This window comes from Ceratotherium simum, chromosome 2, assembly GCF_057802395.1.
Source record: "Ceratotherium simum simum isolate JZ-2026a chromosome 2, ASM5780239v1, whole genome shotgun sequence".
NCBI lineage: Eukaryota > Metazoa > Chordata > Mammalia > Perissodactyla > Rhinocerotidae > Ceratotherium > Ceratotherium simum.
The window spans coordinates 77,211,699-77,237,741 of NC_141901.1; the positions used below are offsets into that span (position 1 = coordinate 77,211,699).

At 38.9% G+C, this 26,043-nt stretch overlaps 1 protein-coding gene across 1 annotated transcript; it reads right to left on the reverse strand.

Moving 5' to 3' along the window:
* CLCA4 (chloride channel accessory 4) lies at positions 1–25,663 on the reverse strand. The gene is made up of 14 exons (XM_087420074.1): positions 25,505–25,663; positions 21,359–21,499; positions 21,068–21,215; positions 17,663–17,771; positions 15,947–16,124; positions 15,392–15,610; positions 12,592–12,819; positions 9,200–9,377; positions 7,542–7,648; positions 4,934–5,149; positions 4,049–4,316; positions 1,981–2,151; positions 803–1,036; positions 1–443 (listed from the first exon to the last, which is right to left on the reverse strand). Exons 1-14 carry the CDS (start codon positions 25,661–25,663, stop codon positions 1–3), a joined length of 2,799 nt encoding a protein of 932 aa, XP_087276200.1.
* Between the last annotated feature and the right edge of the window lie 380 nt (positions 25,664–26,043).

Genomic DNA, 26,043 nt, shown 5'->3' on the forward strand with positions numbered 1-26,043 from the left:
TTAAAACTCTGTTCTAGGTCCTCTTGAATTTTTTTTCTTGTTTAGGATACAAATGGTGGTACTTAAAATAATACTAACAATTGCCACAGACCCAACTACTACCAACACCAAAGAAGAAATGTTAACTCCAGAATTAGGGAGATTTTCATCAGGACTGGGATTTGGATGAGTTTCATCAGGAGTGGGATCTGCTTCAGGAGTAAACAAAGCTACTTGTGCAATGTTGGATACTTTTGATGTCAAATTGCTTTTATCCACACTTTGAATGGCAATGAATATGTGGGTTGCATTTTCTTCTGAGATATTTCCTGGTTTAAATGCAAAAGTTTCCTGAGAGTTGGCCTCCTTTGGTAACAGATCAGTAGTGTTTACTTGCAGAGCATCATCAAAATTGTCTCTTAGATCTAGGATACTTCCACTTGTTCTTATGATATACTGTTGAACTAAGAAAAAGAAAGTTATATGTAGTTTAGAAACTAGAGCATATCATATTAAATTCCTTTTTATTCATTCTCCTCAAAATGTTGTTTAGTTATGCAAAGCTTATACTCACAGCCAAAGCCTTACTAATTTTTCAACAAAAGCTGAATTCTGATTTTTAAACTCTGCCAAATGCTACTTATCTGTATGAAAATTGAGGCCAGTTAAAATGTGTCATGTTTGATTTATTCAAAACTATCAGATTATAAAATTAATCCTTTCCTGAGCTGTCAATTAAAAACCGTCCCCCCCCCCCCTTACACTCTTGCTTTTGCAGGAGCATCTTTCACTTAATCAACACCGCTTGCCACCTCGTCCTTACCTTTTCCAACATCATAATTATCTCCTGGTGCTGTCCATGTTAGACTGATCTCATCCCCATCAGATGTGGCCTCAAGGTCTGTGATTTGACTTGGTGGGTACAGGTCAGGCAAGGGAAGAGTTGGAACATTTGAAACCACAAATGCACCTCCGGACGCTATTCTGCTGAAACTCTCCAAGGTTGTCTGAGTATCCTCAGCAATTTCAGGTCTTGGTAGATTTGCTTCAATTTCCCCTGCATTAGAAATTTCCTGGTATTTAATGGGGAAATCTCTACTAGTATTTTCAGAACTCAATGAATTGAATTCCCCATATCACATCTTTCCCTTTTTTTTATCTACACAGTCACATTTTACTAAATTTGGTGACAAAGTCATAAGCATTCAATTAGTGGGAGGATTCTTTCTTTAGCATCTTGACCAACATATTGTTGGACAGAAACAGAAAATGGATGGCTTTGGAATTAAGGCTGCACTGAATGGGAATAATGTTATAGAATTCAATATATGCCTTTTTGAAAAAAAGAAATTGCTTTATCTTTCAAATTATTTCTAGGCTGGGAATAGACTTGAGGAAATTGCCACTGGTTCCCTTCCAACCACTTGTGCCAGGTCCCTCCCTCCCTCCCTGCTGCAAGTGCTAAGGACAATACTTTGGGTTGCATTCCACTTGCCAACAGAAAGCCCCTGAAAGTCACAAGATAAGGGGCAAGATAAAGGAAAGTTAGCAAAGAATGCATTCTTAATCCTTATCATCACCTTACTCTACACATTGTTTTTTTCGCGTAATAAAAACATTCAAAATAAATGTTTACTCATTTGCATATCTTTTACAGCATACGTAATCTGAAGGATAAATTCTGCCACTGGCTTGTATTTAGGTACATAACATATTAGCCTGTTTCCTTCATCCTGAGCTAAAGATTTGGTATGTTATTCGATATAGGGGAGGTGTTCCAAACTAACATAGTAATGGCTGACATTTATTGAGTGCTTACTACATGCCAGACACTGTACCAACGCTCAGGTTAATTTGGAGGCAAACCCCAATATGGCTGAGAACTTCAATACAGAAATGGGAAAAGCTATCCTTTGAGTTGTAAAATGTTTGAAGCCTTAATCATATCAACTCCCAAGTGGTCAAGCCAGCACTAGATTTCAGACACCATGAGTTACTCACCGTTCACTACCCAGCCTGGTATATATGCGGCTCTGTTGGGTGGACGCCTTAAGCTCCGGGTGGCAGCATTTGTTCCTCCGTGAGCCCGTACTTTTAAGCTGTATCTGCCATTACTTGAATAAGCTGTAAAATATCTGGAGTAGACCCCATCATTCTTGAAAGAATCAGCACCTTGTTGTGGAAATGAAGAAATAAATGATCATTGTAAAGCATAAGAGAAATTTATGCGTTTTCAAAGCCAACATGTGGCTTTTGTAAGTATGTCCCCTCAACTGGGCTCCATATTTTGGGATTGACCCCTTGGGGAATATTTGCATCATGATCTGCCAACCAGTATCTTGTTGAATTGATATCTTGGAGTTATTTTATATACATATATAACATATGTGTATAATATATATTACTTTATAATATTTTATAATATTATAATAAAATATAATATAATACTTTATAATATTACACACATATACACACACTGGTAATATACGTACATGTAATGCATACCTTCACCTTATCAACTTATATGCAGATTATTATAGAACTCTTCCTACCATTTCTCAGCCAAATGGTTTGTTTGCAGCTCTTACTTTATCTAAACACATAATTATGTCATCTCTCTGTTCAAATCTAAGGATCCTCATTAAATAAAAAGCATCTTTGCGTAGGATTTAATTCTGACCATAGTCACCTACAAATTATTTATTTTGACCTATTCTCAAGCAATCTTTTTCTTTTAATCCTCAGCTCTTGCTCTATGATTCATTAACTCCCTGGTCTGACAGTGGGAAACCCCATTTACTATTAAAATAAACATTTGGAGAACTCAGGAATACCATAGTATTATAAGTATATTTCTTGATATCAGTGGTACTGGAGTTATTCATGAAATTGCAAACACATTTCTCAGGGGTTTTAACCCCTCTGAGACAGGGGTTTTTACAATAAGGCCCTTGGACCAGAGGCCTCTGCATCTCTCTGGACCACGTTAGGAATGCAAATTTCTCAGGCCTCCCAGGGGAGAGCCCAGCAGTCTCTGTTATAACAAGCCCTCCAGGCGATTCCTTTGCATGCTAAAGTTTGAGAACCCCTGCTCCAAGTCATTGTTAATCACCAATGCCTTCTAAGTAAAGGCATTCCAAATTAGCTAGGTAGTCATCTGGTAAGACCTTGAGAAATGAAGCAAGATGTAGGTGAGTTTTGACATAGCCTGGAAGGGGTTAGGGAAAGGGGAAGAGGCAGGGGATAGTTGAGGAAAATACTGGCCTATCAGATGAAGGCACTGCGGTAGGCCAAAGAACAATTTTACCTTCTAAATTTTTCACAGGGCCAGCTCTACTGAGGATAGGATTATAAATTGACTGAATTAATTACAACGCAAAAGATACGAATAGAAAATCTGGTCACTCGGTTATCAAAAGAAGGCTCAGTTCTGGAAGAATCCAGGGTCTGGAAAAAGCACCACTCACCCATACAGACCAGGAGACAGAGTATGGCCAACACTGTATCTAGTTTCCTGCCAGTCAGACCTGGTATCTAATGCACCAGCGATGTCACCTCCTCTCTCGTGGCAGTTCTGCCTGCCCTTGGGCCTCAGTTCCCAGGACTGTATGTGCACTTTGTTCCAGCTCTTGGGAAGTACTCTTGCCTGTCCCCTCTTCCCTGCCAGGGCCCCGAGTTCTACCACTTAATCCCAAATGGCTGCTTGTCCTTCACCCTTTCTGGCCAACTTTCTTGATGATGTCCCCCTAGGAAAGACTTGTTCAGAATTCTTGATGCTGTCCTCAACCTCCTGAATGAGGCCTTCCTGTTTGGTGACAGACATTGGTTTTCTAGTTGACAAAGAATAATGACAGTAAATAACATGTATTGAGTGCTTACCATGTGCAAGACACTTACTAAGCACTTGGTAGGTTTTACCTGCATATAATTTGCTGCTGGTCCCACTGTTCATCCAGAATCTGCATCAATTCTTCTGGTGACTGTCCTACTGCCCCACTCTGCCACAGGGACCCGTAATATAGCCTGAGTTATGAAAATATAGGCTTATTCATAAAATCCAGTGAATTACCTGCACCGTTATCCAAAAGTTGTAAAACTTCTGTTTTTCCACCAGTTGATTCAATGGAAGCAGTCACATTGGCTCCAAGAACGGGTACAAACCCTTGTAGAATTTCTGCATAAACAATCATTGGGCTGGGGAAGCTGTTTGTGTCTTTATTCACTTTAGCATTGACTGTGATTGGAGGCACAGAAGAATTTGCTGCCCGAGAATTTACTGTTAAAGTTAATATTTCTGAGTTTTCTTTGGCTTGAAGACTGTAAGTCCAAACACCCACCTAAAAATTCAATACAGTAAATATTAGAAATATAGTAAGTATTCAAGACTTCGCTATTTTTTGTGTTTCCATTATCCAATTCTAAAATAAATCTCATAAGTGTGTTGCATAATAAACAAGGTTTTGAGGTTCTTGATGGTAAAAGGACGCGAGTTGAGGCAGTTTGGACAGGGCATCCTGACTATTGCTGTGTATAGTGTCCAAACTTTGTGAAATCTCAGCTGGGAAAAATAAGTTTGGAAAGTTTGCCTTGGTCTAGACCTTTTCTTTGACCTCCAAGCCCACAGATTCTGTGATCCGGTAGTGCTAATAAGGAATGAGTCTATAGCTATCTATCTACACACCAAGTTGCACAGACTCTCCCTACACTGCCTCCTCAAAGTTATTCTTAGCCTATCTAATTTTTTCCCTTCTCTTCCTGCCTCCTAATGCATAAGTCCTAGCCTCCTTTTCCCTGCCATCATAATTCTCAGGACCATACAGGCATAGAAAGTTCATTCTATTTTATCTTAATTTTGAAGATGATACAAATATTGGAACCCATATTTATGACATTAAACAATGTATTTTCAGCTATAAAACCAATTTGTGAGGAGACCTGAAAGCTGATTGCTTACCTTTGCAGTTCCTGGAATACTGAGATAGGCCATTTTGGAACCTGTATCCACTGTAAAACTTTCCACAGGTGTTCCACTGGGGTCCCAGAGAGAAATAATGGGAGACTGTTTGTTCCACGTGACGAGAAAGAATGTGTCCTTTCCCACGGTGCTATCAATTATTACAGTGCCATTCATCCAGAGGTTATTGCTGAGTGTTAACCCCGTACTTTCAAGCTGTTTAAATATATTTAAAAAATTAGTGACTAGAGAAGAGAATACTTTTATTCTTTTTACTTTTTAAATATTGTTCTTAATTTCTGGCCTGAGAACAAGCTTGTGTAGGGAATACCACCTTAGGCTTGTGATCTCTCTGAAAGGTGATTGGGATGTGAGAGTTGTCAGTCAGAAGGTGGAGAAATATAGGGTCTGAGGAAAGGATAGGGTACAATAAAAGCATTAAAGCAGGAGAATGAGTTTTACAGTGGGAGATACGGCCACACTATTTTTTCCCAGTTGTCTTGTGAACACCCACCCCAGGCTTTACCATTAAAGGGAGCTACAACCTCAGAGAAAAATTAGCTGTAAGGTGTGTGCGTGTGTGTGTGTGTGTGTGTGTGTGTTACCCTCAGTTTATCCATTTTCCTGATGACGTAAAAGAAAATACTTATTGGTAGTGGCTAGAGTATTTGAGTAGAAACACAGTAATGGGGGGAGGGCCTCAAGAGAGAAAACCAGGACTAGCGAATAATGAGACAAGCACTCATGAATATTTTCCTGATGAGAAATCTTGAAATAATTCCTCACACATCATAGAGTGAGTAGCAGCGGACAGTAAACATGTCCAACAAGAGTGGAAAGAGGGCAAACTGATGTCCCTGAAGGTTGGAATCCTGAGAAGAGAGGAAGTAAAACATAGGACCTTTCTCTGAGAGGAGCTTCAAAGAAAGTTTTTCAAGTCTTTGTGGCTAGTCACTCTTAGTCAAGGAGAGCCAACTTTATCCAGTGACCTGGAAGGTGCTTCCTACAGAGGTGTCATTTCAGGAGTGATGGGAAATCCCACTTCTACTCCAACCTAGTCCTAAAACAAAACTGCCTTCACACCAGTGCTGATAGAAGAGAGTGATTCTGCCATTGCAACATCATTGCAATGACAAAAATCTCTGTCCTAGGTTAAGTGAACATGTCTTTGAGTGGACAAATTATCATTATTGACTTAAACCTGAATGTGAGTGACATTTTCAGACTCCTCTTCAGGAAAGTCTAACAAAATTAGCAGGCTTTGGCTACATAGTAGTACTAGGGGAAAATAATTGAGTAAAGGGTGGGATTCAGCCTTTCCTCTGTATTCCAGCTGCCACCATCCAAATCCAAGTTCCGGTCTACTCAGATTATTGTAACAGACCTCTAACTGGTCACTATTCTCTCCCAAGACCTAGCAACCCATCATGTACACGAATCCAGATTAACCTTTCAAAAATTTGCTTTCTTTTTGTTACTTCTCTATTTAAGAACCTACAAGGCATTTCAAGTGAGGGGAAGAAAACTTTCTTCCTGCTCCTTCCATACCATTTAAAAAGTTTATTCTCAAAACTTTGAGCACCTCCTGCATGCAAATGTCTCCTTTCTAGCTGATCTCCCATGTTCTGCTCTTATATTTTAAATTCCTTTGGAATATTCCATTTTAATGTCTCACTATCCACTAACAATTACTAAAGTGAAAAGAGAACACAAAATAATATCCTCAAAATCAGTTCTCCACTTTGCTTGTCTATTTTAGATAGTACCATCACCATTCTCTCAGTCAACCTGATTGAAACCCTCAGAAACGGGCTTTATTCTCCTTTGGTTTATTCTCCATACACTGCCAAGCTAGATCTCAGACCAATATTTCGTTTGTTTGTAGGGTAAAGCTACAGGCCAGATCTCCAAGCCAATCTGCGTGTATTATCCTAACCGTGCATTCTATAACTTCTGTGCTCTTTATTATTGGGGAGTAGATGCAAAAAGGTTTGTTTAGGTGATCCTGGCAAGTTGTAATGTAGGCAGTGACTTGATGAACTGGAAGATGGAAGAAGGAAGTTTTGGCATGATCTAGCCTTGGTGGGAATGGGTATGGATAGAAACAGAATTTTGTAAAAGTATTTTGAAGTAAACAGGCTATGTTGACACATATGGGAAAAGAAAAAGAAAAGATGTTTGCTATTTCACTACTTACTTTGGTCATGTCTAAAGAATAATTTGTATTTCAGACTGCATTTTGACTTTAATTAAAAATTTACTTTGAGGGGGCCGGCCCCATGGCATAGCGGTTAAGTGCGCAGGGTCTGCTGCTGGCAGCCCAGGTTTGGATCCTGGGCGCGCACAAGGCACCGCTTGACAAGCCATGCTGTGGCGGCGTCCCATATAAAGTGGAGGAAGGTGGGCACAGATGTTAGCCCAGGGCCAGGCTTCCTCAGCAAAAAGAGGAGGATTGGCATGGATGTTAGCTCAGGGCTGATCTTACTCATAAAAAAAAAAAAAATTTACTTTGAGAAAAATATAGAACTCAAAACTTATAACAACCAAATTATTTTTCTTGGTTATGGCTAAATGCAAACACAAATACCTAAGGAGTGTGAACTCTGACCTGAAGAGACTGCTGGGAGAGATCTGCGTTTCCTGACACAAGGGCTGCGAAAGCGTCAATGAGGCCATTGTTCTGGGCTTCATCTGAAGCAAAAAAACGGCTTCCTCCTATAATGTAAATACATTGACTGTTGCTTTTTAGAAAATAAGTTCTTATCACATTTTAGTGATTAGTAAAGTAACAGGGTCAACAAAATCATAGTTTCAGTAGGGATTATTAAAATAGATCAAAATCAGATAGGTGTAAAGATTAACTCTGAAATGTTAACTTCAAAGTCTCATAGCCAGGAAGTGTAAGCGACCTTTATACTTCACTTATAGAAATCTTAGCTGGTTGAAATGCATCAAATAATCATAGAATACGAAAGAAGATGTTACAATTCCATGTATTAAAGCCCACAGACTTCACACAGCCCTTTAGGGGAATTAATCACTTTTACTTAAGATATAGTTCTAACAATGCTGGCTTTTAGATTTTCCAGCCAGAGTAGATCAGAATCAGAAAATCGGAAAGGTTAAGGAGCTGCTATATTGAGTTACCCTGACCATAGCTGGCAATGAGGAGATAGAAAAACAGTAAGAAAGACAAGTTCAAAAAAGCACTACTTTTGGATGAGATAGTTGGGACAGAAATAAAGTTTACACTGGCCATGAAAGTACTTTGAAACAGTGAGAGTTTGTACAACTAAGCTTTAAAAAGCAAGTATGTATTTGGTAATACTAGAAGTCAACTCAGTACAATAATTGATATTCATAGTGTTATAAATTATGTATTTTCTACCATGTTTAAGAAGGCACTGAAAACATATAGTCCTTTTTCATCACGTCTGTGTATCTACTGTAATAACTACCCAGTAGTTAATCTAGAAACTTTGTTGTTATTTAGATTTATTTAGCCTGAGCTTCAGTAAATCTTATCTCCCCCACCCCGTAGCCTGTGCTCTGATCCCACGGATTTCCCACCATCCCTCCCTGTGCCTTGCATTGTCATCCCAACATGATCTTTTTGCTCATGACCTGATCATCTTCTCTCACCCCTTCTTCTTCCAGAGAAACTCAACACCTCGTTCAAGGCCCAGCTTAGAAGTTGCCTTGTCTCTCATGTTTTCTTTCCCTGACTCTGTACAACCCTGGGAGAATTAATGGCTTCCTCTGCTCGCCTGGTGCTTTCTTCCTATATATTCCTTTTGTTGTGGAGGAATGTTATCTGATTATGCTATCTTTTTTTTTTGTGAGAAAGATCAGCCCTGAGCTAACATCAATGCCAATCCTGCTCTTTTTACTGAGGAAGACTGGCCCAGGGCTAACATCTGTGCCTATCTTCCTCCACTTTATATGGGACACCAACCACAGTCTGGCCTGACAAGCGGTGCATCGGTGCGTGCCCGGGGTCCGAACCCAGGCCGCCAGCAGCAGTGCGCGCACTTAACCGCTATGCCACGGGGCGGGCCCTGATTATGCTATCTGATTAGTTTTATTTGTCTCTCCAGCTAGCTGGACTGTGAGCACCTTGAGAACAGAGATCAGGTCTGGTTTAACTCTGGTCCCAAGCTCTTGGCACAGCACTTGCAGAGCAAGAGCTTGAGAGAAGTTGCTGATTGTCAGCCCTACACTTATGCATTGCTATCAAAGGACTAGAATATATAGGTCATATTTTACCTGTTATGGTGCTCATCTCTGTGACTGCTGCATCAGCAGATGGTCCCAGAGCAATGAAATGAATGATGGCCCCACTTTGTTTCACTTCCTCAACACAGCTCCCTGCAGTGTTATCCTCCCCATCGGTCAGCAGCACAATTTCAGATCCATCTATTTCGGAGGATATTTCTCTAATTACCTGCAAATATAATCAGAGTGTAACTATAAGTGTTCCTAGATCAAAGACTTATGGAAGATTAGAAAAAATGTACTGAGAAAATAAACAAAAGTGTGCAGAAAGGAAGAGATAGCTTCTGTTTAATATCATTGAATCTGCAATCAACAACTTCTGGGGGAACGTAAGCATACTTTTTATTTTCTATCATCTGCTGTAGGGCATGTTTGCTCAAATGAAGTTATATGAGAGCAGGGCTGTGGAAAACCCCAGCTGGGTTAAAATACAGTGACATCTCAGTCTGGGAAACTCATGTCAACCAGACACAGAAAATATAATTGTAGAATGTGTGGTATATATACACAATGGAATACTACTCAGCCATAAGAAACGATGAAATCCAGCCATTTGTGACAACATGGATGGACATTGAGGGTATAATGCAAAGTGAAATACGTCAGAGGGAGAAGGTCAAATACCGTATGATTTCCTTCATTAAGTAGTAGATAATAACAACAATAAACAAACACATAGGGACAGAGATTGGATTGGTGGTTACCAGAGGGGAAGGGGGGAGGGAGGAGGGTGAAAGGGATAATTCGGTACATGTGTGTGGTGATGGGTTGTAATTAGTATTTTGGTGGTGAACATGATGTATTCTATGCAGAAATAGAAGTATAATGATGTACACCTGAAATTTTTACAATGTTATAAACCAATGTTACTGCAATAAACAAAAAATTAAAAAAAAAAAATATTTCTCTGCTCTTTGACCAGACTGCTTTCTGATAAGCCTTCTGTGTATAGTGTGCGGCATATATAGCCAGATGCATTAAGACTCCAGCTCAATATTAAAAATAACTTAACTGATTGCAAATCAGGAAACCCTCAGTATATTTATAAAGAACAGATATAAAAAGTTCTAAGCAGGTCAAGGCTAGGAATTTTGTTATATAATTTATTTTGCCTCTAATAGTAACAAGCACAAACTTAAGATTATTGGTAGTGCTCAAAGAATACATGAATTATATCTGTTAAGATTGAGTTTTATTTGTGGTATGAATCCATTTCCTATAAAACCAGACAGTTTGGTTTAAAAATTTAAAAATATTTATTGAGAATTGGGTGAGAGACTGGGGAGACATAGAGGTGAGTGACAAAGACACAGCTAACGTATTCTATAGTTCAGGAGAAACAAAGCAATATTACACTGCTACCATTTACTGAATACTTGCTCGGTTTAAATGTATGTTATACACTGTATAATTTAATCCAAGTCCAAACTCCCAACCCATCCCTAGATCACAACCCCGCTACCACTCTACTCCCTATAATTTATTTCCTATGGGACAACCAGAATCATCTTCCTAAATCATAAATTGATTATCAGTCTCTGATGCTTAAAGCCCTTCAGTAGCTTTCTGTTGTGCTTAAAATAAAATACAAACCTCTTATTATATTTTTTGAAGCTTTGAAAAAACTAGCCCTGTTTACCTGCCAACCACATTTCATACCCGCTCATTTGCCAAACTCCAGTGTCACTAGCTCCTATCATTTCTTAGAATAATCCAGTTCTTTTCCACCTTTTCCCCAAGGGACTTTGCACTTTCCTTTCTGCCTGAACCACTGGCCCCTTGTCATCCTTCAAATCTTAGCTTAAATGTCACCCTTCAGAGAGAGTCCCAGTGGCCTCTCTACCTAAAATAGGCAGTGCCCCTCCTTTCCCAGTTACTCTATGACATCCCTCTGTTTGGTTCCTTCACAACACTATCTCCACAATCTTCAATTATAGTTGTTTTAAATTATTTATTTATTGATCATGCATGGATGCATGATCTGTTCCCCACTGAAACAGCATGCAGCACAAGAGTAGAGAAGCTTTGTTTGGCACATAAATATATGTTCAATAAATTATATTACATGTTTCCCCCCTACTCCCTACAATAAACATATGTTGAATAAATTAAAACATGATCAGTCTTATGTGCTAGCTTTCATTGGCCCATTTTACTGAGTAGGTAATTGAAGGCTAGAGAGGTGAAGAATCATGCTTAGGGTCACAAAGCTAGTAAGTGATCACTGGAGTTTGAACCCAGGACTTCAGGTTAGAAAGCTACAGTGAAATGCCATGCTATTCATAAAAGAGGGGGATTCAACAGGGGTGAGAGTCGCAGGAAAAGCTACATGAAGGAGCAAGGATTTTCAAGACTTGGTAGAACTTTAACATGCAAAGATGGAAAGAAGGAAACATTTTAGGCAGAGGAATGCGTGGACAAAAATACGCAGGCTGCTAGTACACCGTGTCTTGGAGAGCAATGTGTGCAGTAAGTTGGTTGGTGCATAGAGTGTCAGGACGGGAGAACTGAGAAAAAAGCTGGCAAGAGAGGTGAGGTCAATTTTATTGAGGGGCGAGAGACTCGAATAACATCAGACTGAAGAATTCAGATTCAATTTTAGCAGGAAAATGACACAAATGACATTGATTATGAGCTCTAGATGACCATTTGGATAAAAATAAGATTCATAATAATAGTTATGGTGAATTATATATTTACTATGTAATATAATAGATATGGTTCTAAGTATGTAAATGTATCATTTCATTTAATCCTCATAATAGTCCTATGAGGTGGGCATTCTTGTTTTCTATATTTTAGAAATAAGGCCCTGAGATTCCAAAGAGACTGAAATTTTGTCTAAGATCCCATAGCTAGTAAGTAGCAGAGCCAGCACTCTGATGTCAGACTCATGTTCTGACTAGTCTTCTTACCCCAACTCTGACTAACAGTCCCTGCCACATCTACTTTAATAGACAAACATCAGTTTTCTCTAACTGAATGTCACAGAAACTGAAATCAGGATTGGCCCAAAGTGGAGTCATACCGGATAGCTTGCTTCATTGCATTAAAATCTCATGACTTTTGCTGCCCAAGCACACTTATCTATTTATCACTTTTTGAGCACTGACTATTGCATGGTATCAAGACAGACAAAGTCCCTCCCCTCATTGGGTTTGTACTCTAGTGTCATCTTAATAGTCCTTTACTCACTTATCAGTTTATACATTGACTTACTGATCCATTAAAAAATCATCGAGTGAATTTTTCCATGGGCTTAGTCCTGTGCTTCTTAGGATTAGTTATGTCAAAATTAGGGAGCAAGTATAAGCAGCAGCATTTAACATACAAATGTCCTAATAATAAAAAAGAACAAACTATATTTGCAGTATGATTTTCACCTGAAATGCTGATCTAATTCCACTGCAGATGGAAGTTCCTCCAGAAGCTGCTGTAGGTAAACTCTCCAAGAGCTTGTTTCTTTCGTTGCTGCTTAGTATTTGGATTAAATTACTTTTAACCTCGGCTTTACTGTTAAAGTGCACCATCCCCACCCAGGATCCGTTTTCAATGGTCTGAAGCAGGAAATGTTTTGCTGCTTGATTCATTCGATTTAGGCGATTATAACCCTGAGTAAAAAAGGACAAGAAAAAAACCCAAGTGGTTTTGAATGTAAAATAATCGCAGATCACATAAATTGAGTGAATAGAATTTGTTGTTAATAATTTTCTATCAATAGTAATTGATGTTATTAAAGAAAGCAATAATTTTTTGTCAGTTGTTGAAATTGAAAAATATAGTTATGTGTATTATGGAAAACATATAGTACGGAAAGCAAGCTTATAAGCAGAGCTGATTATTGACTGCTAAGCACCATAATTAGAGGAGGAGGGTACGGGGGGTGTTGGGTTGCATTTGGAGGGTGATGACTCACATCTGAGAGTCTGCCTAATTACTCTTGGGGTCCTCTGTTAGTTGTGTTCAGATGAAACCACTCCCCAGATCCTACAATATCTAACCAGACTATCATGAACTCCACCTAGAGACCGAAATCTCCTCATCCACTGGGGAATAGACTACCCAAATGATGAAACTTGCTCAAGATGCAGCTATAATCTGAGAGGCCCAGTCCCTACCTCACCCATTTCGTCTTCTGCTCCTACCTCTTCCCACCATTTCCCCACCAATGGATTAATTGGAATTGGTTCTTTGATAAGTTATTAAGACTCACATCTCTCTTTCCTACATGAATGCCCATGATGTAAGCTTCTTCAAAAATTTGTCTTTTCCAGTCCCTCAACACCAACTGATCTATAGTATTTCCCCCAACACGTGCCCAAATTTCCTTCTGAACTCCATAGAACCAAATCACAGTGAGAAACTCCTGCCACATCCCCATCTTTGAGGGCTCTCTTTACTACTTTGCTTTACCTTTACACTTGGCTCTATCTGCATCCTGTCTAAGGGAAGCTGCTCATCTCCCAATCAGGAATGTCATCTCTTCCCAGCAACACTTCCTAGAACACTTCTATGAGTTGGTGTCTAGCACTCTGATGCTCTTTCTGAAACGCTGTGCTATTGTGGATTATTCCATTCATATTTTGCTCTTTTCAGGAACCACCCAATCCCCATTTGTTGAAGATATTATTCCTGATCTTCAGCATGCTCTGTTCTTCCTCAAATATGCCATTCTTCTGAATACCTTATCACGTTACAACTGCTCAATTGTAGTCCATTCATTTCACCAATTATTTATTGAGTGTCTATATGTGATAAACCCTTTTCTAGGCATAAGGGATACAAAGATGAATAAGACACTGTCTCAAGACCTAGAGACATGATTCCTAGAGAACATTGTTTCAAGTCGTAGAGGAGCTCCCAGTCTAGTGGGAGAGAAGTCTATAATTTCAACATAGTTTAAAGTAATAGAAGTTTTCACCGGTGATTGTTGGAGCCCTGCCTAGAAGCCTAGCCTGTCTCCACCTGGGAAAATGGGTGCCTCTACCAAATTTTGAAGACTATGTATGAATTAACCAGGTGATGGGAAAGGGAGAGAAAATTTTCTCTATTGAACTGTAAACTCTTCAAGGATATGGGTTTCTATTCCTAGAGCCCAGCACAATGCCTACCATTGAGTGAGTGATAGTAGAAGGAATGAATGGCTGAATCTGGCCATATCTACATTATGGTGCTGCTTTTTGTCTGTGTCTTTGAGCATAAAGAGGTTATTTATATAGATGATGAAAATTAAGATAAAACCATGTTAAGAATTCTCCTGGTTGATCTTGTCCCTTGACTTGAAATGGAGTTCAGAAGCCCCTAATCCACTCTCTCCTCATGTTTGTCAAGTATTTCCAGTAGATAGCGGGGGCAAGATTAGAAAACATTTTTATATTTCAATTTCTAGTTCTGATCTTCTAACTAAAGCTTTACTAAAGGGCCTGAAAGTCCTCCTTAATAAACCCTCCATTTTCTGGAATAAATAGAGACTCTTGGGTTAGGTCTTTTTAACTCTATTGCCATCGTTCTTTCATTACAGTATTCACTGCCTCTTTTGAGGTCATGATCACAAGAAGTTGTAGGAGATCAAGATTTGGCCACCCTGAAATATATCTCTTTACTTTAATTGTTTTCTCTGAGGGACATTTGACCTCCCCCACTAACTGCCTAACGAATTTGACATGGTGGCTCCTTCCTAGAATAGATCTTCTACCATGATGGCTGTAATGATAATGTAAAATAGATGTTACAATGGGAGGGGCACCAAGCCCCTTTTATCAAAAAAACTCTATATTTCTCTGACCACATTATCTATAGATGAACCTGAAAAGAATTGTCTTCTTGCCCTCTGGAGTCCCAGACCATTACCCACCCCCAATACCTTCCTCGTCTTTAGCTGTCTAAGCAAGCAGCTTAGACAGAGGGACGAGTTGCTCGTTTCTGACTTTCTCCCGTGTATACATGTTATTAAACTTGGTATTATTTTCTCCTGCTAACCTGTCTTGTTAATTATTTGGCCAGCCATAAGAACCTTAAGGGAAAGGGCACAGGGGGATTCTTCCTCTTCCCCCAACAAAGTGATGGTACTTACACCACCATGCAATTTAGAACAATTCAGGTGCAGGTGGCATTCAGAGTGTTCTTAGGCATTCAATCACTTCCTTGTCCCTACATCTAGGAAAAATGGGCTCACAAACTTACCGCCATGCTTCCAGACTTATCAAGAACTAAGCACACAATTCTTTGACTGATCTTCAGCAATGAGAACACAGGTGGAGGGGGTGGTGCCACCATAGATGTTGTGTTTTTAAAATCCTCAGAATTGCTGATCACCTCCCATGTGCTTCTGGAATTGCACATTTTGTTTTGTAGGCTTGGAGCTTCTCGGTTATGGTTTTTTTCATTACAGAATTCAATGATCTAAAAGGTTAATAAAATGAAAAAAATAATTTTTATATGTTTTCTCTTTAAAACAACTAAAAATCTGAAAAATATTAAAAATCTCTTCTCCAAATATGTCGTTTATTGGATGAAATATGATTCACTGAGGAATCATTTAATAGTAAAGTGGATTTTTAAAAGTACTAATCACTTGTAACACTAGTTGAGTGCTTATTATGTGCCAGTCAATGTTCAAAGAACTCTATTTTAACAGAACTCTAATCTCTCAGGTCACCTGCACAGATATTTTATAAACATAATAACATGTCCTTTGATTATAAATATACAGTCTGAAGTAATGATTGATATACTTACAGAATCAATCCCTTGCATAAACATTATAGATGCCTTTTCAGTTTGATCTTTATCAGGGAAGAACAGACAATCTTTTTCATACAGTTTTGTCTTAGAATCAATTCTGCATCCTCTGGCAGTACAGCTGTTTCCTTGACACTTATAAACCCTATTTATACCAGTAATACCTGTGGAACATCTAAAAATATGTGGCAGTTAGTCTTTGAGGCAACATAACAATCGAAATTTTTTAAAAATCTCAAGTGTCTTTATATTAAAGTTTTTAACTGGCCATTATATCAAGATTTTTATTCTTATTTATGTACCACACACATCTTATTTTGACAGCAAAGTTTAATGGTTCCTACGAGAGCAGTTGTCTGTTTTTCGAGAAATTGCAGAGGGAAATTTTAAGTGGGGTCTCCAGTATACGCAATGGCTGAGTTCTCTGCTGGGATTAAAGCTCCTGCTGTCCTGCTTACACTAATGGCTGGAGGCTCCTCTTTTCCAAACATCTCTCCTGGTGGCCTTGTGATGGTAAATGCTCTGCAGGCGTCTAGACAAGGCAACCTGTGAAACCAGTTATTCTCAATACCACCTTAGCTTACAATTCTTTGTAGATTTTGGTTCATAAGGATATCCCCAAAAGAGTGAGATGTGGTACAGCAACAAGTGTTTTGATTATTCAAGGAGCATTTTTATCCAAAGTGAAATGTGGCTTGAAGGAAAGATTGAGGTACGGCCTAAGAGAGTAAAGAATGGTGCAGGCATTTTAGACATATGTTTTATTGCATGGAATTGGTCACAGGTGGCAGTAATTACAACAAATATGCTGGGATGTGCATATATCCCATCTTTTCAATATGTTTCCAGTACAAATTCAAGAAGCGATGACTAGATTTCATTCTGTCATTTAGGAAGTCTCCTAAATATGTCTATACTTCCATTGGTCCAAAATTCAGTGAACGTGATGTTATATTAACAACCATGATGAATATTCTATAGCAGAGACTAGACATTTAGGGATAATATGTTATAAATAAACATAATTGATGTAATACTCTTTAAATATGTGTCTTGAAACTAGTGCAATAGGGCTGAGGAAGGGCTTTCCCTGAAATCACGTATCTTTCAGTTTGTACATTTTTGGTAAGTCCCCAGCTTCATCAGGCCATCTAAGATTGATTAAGCTGATGGCACCTAATTTTAAACCGGTTCCCAACAACAATTCTGCTCTCTTGATCTCAGAACCAAGAGGATTGTCTATTATTAATTATGACGTTAGATTGGTATTTTAAAATGAGCTTTATAAACTCAAGAAATTCCTATTTGCCTCCTTGAAGCTGGATGATCTCTTACTCAGCCCACATTTGCCACTACTTCTAACCATTGTTTCTTTTCATTCCGGTATAGCATAAATAACTTTGATCTCCTCTCATATAGTAAAACTTTTCTACAGAGAACAACTTCAGTGTGACTGAATTCTGGCAGCTATGGTAGAGAGGCATAAAATATGTCAAATTGGCTACCAAATGCTCTTGAAGTTATGTATATTTTAAATGGACAGCCAGCTACTTTAAGGTACATTTTCTAAAAAAACCAGAAAAGCACTGTTTAGTGATACAGCATCTGTTATGTGCATTGGGACAAAAATGAATGACTAGCTTTTGAAAGAAATCAAACTAAGAAAAATAAGTTACAGCCTGAAGTAATTTAAGAAAGTTTAAATGGTCATGCCTTGTTGCTTCAATTTTTTTTGACTTAGCACTGTAGTAAGGCTCATCTTCATTGTACTCGTCAAACACTCCCCAGCGGAGATGGGCCCACTCGTGGACAAACAATTTACCTGTGGGAAAATATTCCAAATACGTGATCATAATTCAAGTGACAAAATTTGTCCCTCAAATATTTTGAGAAATCTTTTTCAAACAAAAAATATTTATATTTAGTTGTTAGATAACTGCCAACATTTATATTTTTGTTTATAAAAAAGTATATTACATTACATTATATTATATTGTGTTACATTGTAAAGTATATCATCTTTTTATTCCACAACATGTTAAATCAACAAAACATTTATTAAATATATATGCTATTGGTGGAATAGATGGGACTTTGGGTTTTGATTCCTGGGGGGCAAAAAGTCTTAGATATTATGGTGGTTTTGCCTCTCTAACATTCACTCCTACCAACAACATAAACAGATATATAATATATCTGTGGTGTTAAAATTTCATAAGGGTGCGATTAGTTAAAAAATGTCTATAAATTATCCTTAGGAGGTTGATAAAAAAAAAGATAGGAAAACACTGCTATTGACCATAGATAATCTTGGGGGTGTCTAAATGAAGTGATTAATTTATAGTACTTAGCACATATAAGCATTAATTATATGAAAACAATTATTATTAATTATATATATACAGCACTATAGTAGGTAGTAGGAAATATAAAGATGAGTAAAATATAGTCCTTGACTACGAAAATCTTAGAGAGAGGGAATCAGAATAAGAATTTTTTTTTCTAAGAATTTCAGGGTAAATGGAAGAATAAAGGTAAATCCAAGCTTGAAATGCAGGAAAAAGAGACAAGTAGAATTTTCGTTTTAGCAATATTTGTAAAACTTCAGAGGAAATAGAAATGAAAAAGGAGAAGTTGGAAATACAGTCTATTCTGCTTCAATATCTATTTCTCTAACTCTAATTAACTCATGAGGTCTGAAAATAGGGGGAAAACGTCAGTATTATGCAAAAGTCAAGTTTCTTCTTCAAATCCCTGCTACTCAAAATGTGTTCCTTCAACTAGCAGCATCTGCATCACCTGGGAGCTAACGAGATACACAGAATCTTGGGACCTACTCTAGACCTTCTGAATCAGAATCTGCATATTTACAAGATCCCTAAGTCATTCCTCTGCACGTTAAACTTTAAGAACACTGGTTTAAGGTTTCTTAGGTAAATGGAGCTGGATTAGTGAGTATGGAATTATAACCTTCCATAAGGAGGAAAAAGCCCTCATATTAGCTACTGCAATATGAATTTGGTGAATTTTAAGAAAATTTAAAACTGCCTGCGTCTATGACTCCCTTTATAGAGAGACGTGCTTCCTTCTCAGCTCATGGCTGGTTGTCCTGCCTCCAATGCCCACCTTCATTTGCTAAGAGAATAGATTTCAGGTCCTCTCACCACAAACACACTAGTGTACTATGTGAGGAGATGATATGTTAATTAGGTTCACTTTAGGGATCATTTCACTTTGTGTATGTACATTGAATCGTCATGATATAGACCTTATATCTCTACAATTTTTATTTAAAAAAAAGCAGCCCCTCTGACTTAGAATTGCATTCCCATAGACATCATTGTCTCACTTCCCACTAGCCCTGTTCTCATTTCTAAAAGCATTTCCTCTGTGTATGTGTGTGTGTGTGTACTTTTAATATCTGCTATGATGGCAGCATACAGCCACACTGGGCTGATGTCCAGGTGGTCCAAATGATCTTCCCAGATAGCTATTGTTATATCTGTTATCATCTTTATTACCAATTGCATAGATGTGGGGACTGTCTTCTTCATCTTATTTTAGGGCATTGTTTGCAGAATGTGAGTTTTTTCATAAACATATAGATCACATTATGGCAGAAACACCTGTTTAAGAGGGAGGGGAAACTGGCAGTTATGGGATTGGGTTGAGGTCTGGGGTATGGGAAAAGAACAAGAGCTGAAGTGGGGACTTTGGTTTAAAAACTGGAGAAAATCCTCCTCTTCTAAGACAGGTGGAGGTGGGAAGACATGAAGGTGGACTTGAGTTTGGAAGTAGAGAGGAAGAAGGTCAGGGCCTTTATTTTTTCATTCAAGGCATCTGTTGATTGATGGGATTGAAAGGAGTGACTAGAGATCTTCAGAAAAATGGTAGAAGCTTTAGAACCACTGCTATGGGGACTATAAGGGAGCTGAGAAGAGGTAAGTAAAAATATTGTTGAGCTTTGAATGCTTCCCTGAGCTTAAAAAACCTGTTTTGTAATGATACCAGTTAGTTTTGTCATTTTCTTTCACATATGTTTTCTTGGAGCATATTAACAGGAGACAAAGGAAAGTGCCTGGAAACTCAGTACAGAGGATTTGGCAAGTGGAATGAAACATAAGGATAAGAGTGGTGAGGGAGTTGAGCAATTGATACTTGTAGTTGAACTGACTGACTTTCTGGACATGCCAGGTAGGAAAGAAAGTATAGCTAGAAGGGTGCAAGGGATTAGAGATGCCAAGGAGAACAACATATTTAGGCTAAAGTATGGGGGAAAGGTAAGATTGGGATGGGATGTGATGATGGAGTTTTCAAGATTGGGGTGGGGAACAGGTCCAAGTAATGATGAGGACCAGGGCTAGTTGAGTGTTTGACAGAGACAAGAGACTTAATGTATGCCCATTGAAAGAGCAATGGGAGGAGATTCTGGAGTATGCAGATTCAGGAGGACATCCGTTGAGTAGTGACATGTGAGTTGGGCCCTCCTTTAACAATGATTTGCATTTTATATAAAAAATAATACGCTTTAGTTCATTTGAACCAGTAATCTTAACTTTTAGATGGAACTAGATGAAATTGTCATTTTAATAGGTAAAAATGATCATTTATAGACAAGTTCATCTGGTTCAGCTAAATAGATTGAATGACAATATCAGCAACTAACAGCCTATGAGTGTTTTCTCTTGGCCAGGAGCTGGCATCTTGGCTCTTTCCAGCTTACCAGGCATTTGCCTTCCATGGAGGCAGCATGCAATTGATTAATATCCAGCTGTAGAGAACTGGAAAATTAAAATCTAAAAAGTACACCAAAAGAAAACATTCAGTATTGCTGCCATGTATTGAAATTTCTGTAGACACTATACTGACTGCAGTTATGTGGATTATCTAATTTAATGTTCACAGCAATCCTATAAGGTAGGAACTCCTCTATTCACCATTGTACAGGAAATAAGGACAGAGAGGCTAGGTCACTTGTCCAAGGTCACACACAGCTGATAAGTAGGGGAGTCAGGATTTGAACGTAGAGACTCTGGCTCCAAGGCTTGAACATTAACCTGGATACAAAGCTGCTTGTTCGAAGCATTGCAAAATATGTGTTTTAGCCAAAATTCCTACCTGATGGTCCATATTCGCTTTGTTTTTTTCCAAGTACAAAGTCGGGGGTGAAATGAATATATTCTCCTTTTTCTTCACAGGCTGTGAACTGCTTGGTGTATGGGTCATCTCTACCTGGGAGGGTAGGTGGTGCAACTAAAACATCAGCCTGAGAATGTTTAAAAAGATTTTTAAGATGTCAGAAACAGAAATGATACCATTTAGTCTGAAAAATTCTGAAATGATCAGTCTGCTCCCAAACCGAGAGGCAGCAGGAAACATAATTTTGAAGAGAAGGTTTTTAACTCTTACGTGTTCATAGCTTTCATGTTTTGGCCTCTTGTATTCAGAGTTTTCCTTCCAATTCTCAGGAATTAATATTGATACATTTTTGAAAAAGAATCTTTTTTCTGTGGCTTCAAAGAGGTAAGTAGATGCTGTAGTCACCATGTCCTATTATTAAAGGAAAAATATATGTGAGGATGGCCACGTGACAGTGGACTAAATGACAGGGGTTCATCACAGGCATTTCCCAACTTAAGAGTAGATAGAAAAGGCAACTGACTGAAGAGCAGGGGCTCTGCCTCACAATTCCAACTCAGCCACCTGTCGGTCCAAAATTATAGCTTCATCCTCCACATTAAAGGTTGAGTCTTCAATGATCCTTCATCAAAAGGCAAATGCTTGTGTTGGCGTTAAGAGAAACTGTATAAAATGATAAAGGCATAGACTTTAGTGTCATCTACTTTGTTCCAATACTGGCATTAGCACTTTCTGGGTGAGAGAGCTTGGCCAATTTATTTAACGCCCTGAAACTCAGTTCCCTCATCTCTTAAATGGACTATTACAACCTATCCTTAAGGTCGGCATAAGCATGAAATGAGTTTTCAAGTACTCTACACATAGGCAGTCATAAAACTGGTTGATATCATTACGTTTATAGAGTCCTAGTAGAGAACAGCCATAGCTGATGCAAGCTGAGAACAGTCTGTAGGGATGGGGCATAGGAGAGGATTTTCATTATAATCCCACCCCCTGAGGAGAGGCAGCTGGGTTGGGATCCTGTGGGGTAGGGTGACGGAAAAATTCATAGGAGAGGCAGAGCTTTGTGATCATAGGCAGAGCTTATTGCTCTGCCAACAAGCTGAAAATAATATCACCTTATATTTTTCAGTATCCTGAACCCTGAGATGCAATGATTAATAAGAGAAATAGTCCCTGCCTAGAGCTTACTGTCTACTGGGGGAAATAGATGGGTGAAAGTGTCTTATTCTACATGATCAAACCCACTGAATAATTGAGGGATCCTGGGTGCTGGATGATGGTGTCAACCTCTTCATCTTTCTGCCAGCATCCCAGTCAACAGTGACGTTTTCTTCTTGGCAGGCTCCTGTCCTCCATGGTGCTTCCTGACCTACCATAAGCCCACAACAGAACTGTACTTCAGGAATTCCGAGGCTCTACCGTATTTTCTTGAAGACAGTCCAGTGTACTGACTCTAATGTACTGAGGAGATCAGTAAACTGGGTTCAGAGCCGTGGGATCAATCAGAAGCCAGAGTACAGAGAACTGAAGGCCCAGCAGACTGGCTAGGAATCAGAAAAAGGGCTTCAGAGGTCTTCTCACGTAGATAGGAGGTTACTTCATCACTGGCCTAAAGCAGGTGAAAGAATGTCTCTTAGGGAAAGAATTCTCTGTTTCCTAAGGATGCCTCTCCTCTTTTTTTGTTTTGGGATATTAAGATCTCAATCAGTTACCCTCTGCTTGAAGTGATGGCTCTCTCTGTGGCTGTGATATAAAAGTGTATATGGTGTTTGAATTGTGGTACTGATTGGAAAAGTCGGGTTGCTGCATGCCGTTGTGTGGGCTGTGCTTTGTACATCTCCAAGGGATTCCATTTTCTCTGTTGTCTCCATATGCAACTCCCTTGGGTAGTGGAATGTTCTCAGGTCATGGAGGGATTTCACAGACCCTATATCAGATGACTGTGATCCCCTGGGATATACTAGGGTGGCTAATAATGGTTCTTAGAGGCTTTCTAAGCAGAATTCCTGTAATATTTCTTCTAAATTCCTTCTCAGAATTCCTATAATATCCTAGTTGGATCAAAGAAGATTAAGACATCAATATTTCCAAAACTAAGTACTCTCAAACCAAAAAAACACATGAATAAAAGGAATAAGGAGAGTTGACAATTCACATCTTAGGTCATGAATTATGAATCACTTCAGCAAAACATCTTATTTGGTCATTTGGTCAGAGAGTATCCCAACAGTAATGTTCTGTCCACAAATTGGTTCATCATTTACAAAATACAATGGTTTCTGTTATCTCATACAAGCCAGAACAGAAACCCAGGTCTCTCAGCCTTTAAAGCCCCTGTACTGTATCTCAGCTCAGACTGTGCTATTTAATGTAATGTTGGAAAAATTATTTTCTTCTCCACTATCAGTTTTCTCTTCTGTATAATGTGGATGAGAGTATTTCACAAGGTTGCCTGATAATATAAATGAAAGGATTTTGTAGAGGGTTGGGAGACTGTCAGGAAACATTCTGTAATCTAGGCATGTCTACTAACAATCAATATTTTACTTGTAGTGTTCAATAAAGGATCATTTAAACAATTTTTGCCCCTACAAATAATTCTTCCAAATACTGATTCCAGGGGTTCATAAAAGTTTGAAACTGGTTGGCTATCCTTGGACACTAAGAAGCCATCAGTCAGAATCAGCTATATTAACTGCTATTCAAGCCTGTGTCCTTGCGTAAAGGAATCTTTACCTTCCCCTGGAATTCCAAAAGTGTCAATAAGTGAACACCACTAGCTGCAAGAGTTTTTACAGAATGAGTGATAAATGGCAGCCACAGAATCACCTACTGACCACTCAGGTCATGCCCATCAGCTTCTGGTGGATAACAACACCCATGCAGAAGGCCAAAACAGTGAGCATAAGGACACAGTAGTGGAGGAATTGAATATAAGGAATTAGTAAATGTCAGGGATGGGGGAACTAATTTACATGGCTGTAACACTAATCTCTTGATTACAAGGAATGTTATAGTTGGAAGAAACTTTAGAAGTCAGAGTCCTTGGTTCAGTCCTGGAGACTCTCTTCCATCTGCACTTCCTAGTGAACTCATTTATTCTCATGGCTTTAAATCTTGTCCACACACTGATGACTCCCAAATTTTTATATCTCCTCAGATATTCTCTCTGAATTCAGATTCCTCAGTCTATCTACGTGGATAGCTAATAAGCATCTCAAATTCAAAATGTCCAAAACTAACTCCTGATCTCCCAACTGCCAAATTTTCTCCACTTACAGTCTTCCTCTTAATTGACGATAATTCCATCCTTCTAAAACACTTGGAATCTTCTGTGACTTCTATCTTTCCCTCCTCACACCTACACCCGACACATCTAAACTATCATCAAGTTAGTCTATGATACCCTCCGAATATGTTCAGAATCACCCACTTGAATGATTTCTACCACAGCAGCCCTGTTCCTAGTCACGGTCCCTTCTCACCTGCAACAGCTTCCTACCCAGTGTCTCTCTGCCTCTCTCTGCTGCAACAGAGCTTATACAGGATGAGTGACAAGTGGAAACCCTCTACAGAGTTTCCTCAACACTGCAGTCAGAGTGATCCCAGAATATGCACAAGAGAGCACACCCCTCCTATGTTCAGAGTCCTTTCATGGATTCCCATCGCACTCAGAGTAAAAGCTCAAAAAGTCTTTCTGGTGGCCTGGGCCCTCCTACCTCTCCACTTCAGCTCTCCCCAGCCTTCCTTCTGCTCATTCACACTTATTTCCTTGGTCACATCCAGCATGCCCTCACCTCCATCCCGCTGTGCCTGCCATTCCCTCCCCCAGGTTTTCATTGGACTCTTCCCTCACTCATCTCAGGTCTCTGCTCAGATGTCACATCAACAGCGAGGCCCTTCTTGACTACCTGACATTAAACAGTAACCCACATTCTCCCCCTACTCCAGGCCCACCAACATTACCTATCCCCCTTTGCTGATTTATTTTACTCCGTAGCAACTACTACCATCTGATCTGATATAGATTTACATGTTTTTATTATCTATACCATCTGAAAAGAATGTACACTGCATGAGGGCAGGGGCTTTTTTATTCACTGTTGTCTCCCCCTGACATGCTATAAACATTCAATAAATAACTGCTTAAAGAATGGACGAGTCCAACTGCTCATTTACTGATGAAGAGACTTAGGATCAGGGAAACCTGTGCCTTCTCTTTGACCTTATGGCGACACAGGGTAGAACCCCATTTAGAACCTTCAATCCCCACTGCCATTCCCGCATTGTCTTCACTGCATCATGCTGCTTTTAATATTCCTGGAGCGTTCAGAAGTTTCCATAATAATTATTAACTAGTAAGTTTTTTTTCTACTCCACAATTTATACAGAGAAATCCCATTTCTTCCTTACCTTTATCTGTTCAATTATTTTTTCATCTTCTGGCACAGCAGGGTCTATAGCAATGATAACTCCTTCATAGCCATTGTTATTCAGCTGAACCAGGGAAGCATTGGACTCCTGCAGCAGGGATAGGACTAAGAGGAAGAGAAAACTTCTGAATAACCCCATGGTTCCTCTGAGTTGTCCTGGCCCCAATGTTGGTTTCTTCAAGAGGCTTTTCTTTTACCTTCTCTCGCTGCATATAAATATATACTCCTAAACATTATCAATAGTGGCTGATTATTTGAGAATGACTGTATAAAGGTCAATGTTACACGTGTGGGAAAATATTTGACCTCAGTTTACACATCATTTATTATATCTACAGGAAACAGGTTGGCTCAGGAAACAGAGTCACTCAGCACGCTCAAAAGGGTTGGGTTTCCTTGTCTATTACAGGAACAAGAAGAAGCTTTGAAAAAATTTAGTTGTTATCAAACATACCAAACTTATAATTTCGAAGATATTACTTTGTAATGATACCACGTTTTTTTTTCTTTGTTCATGGA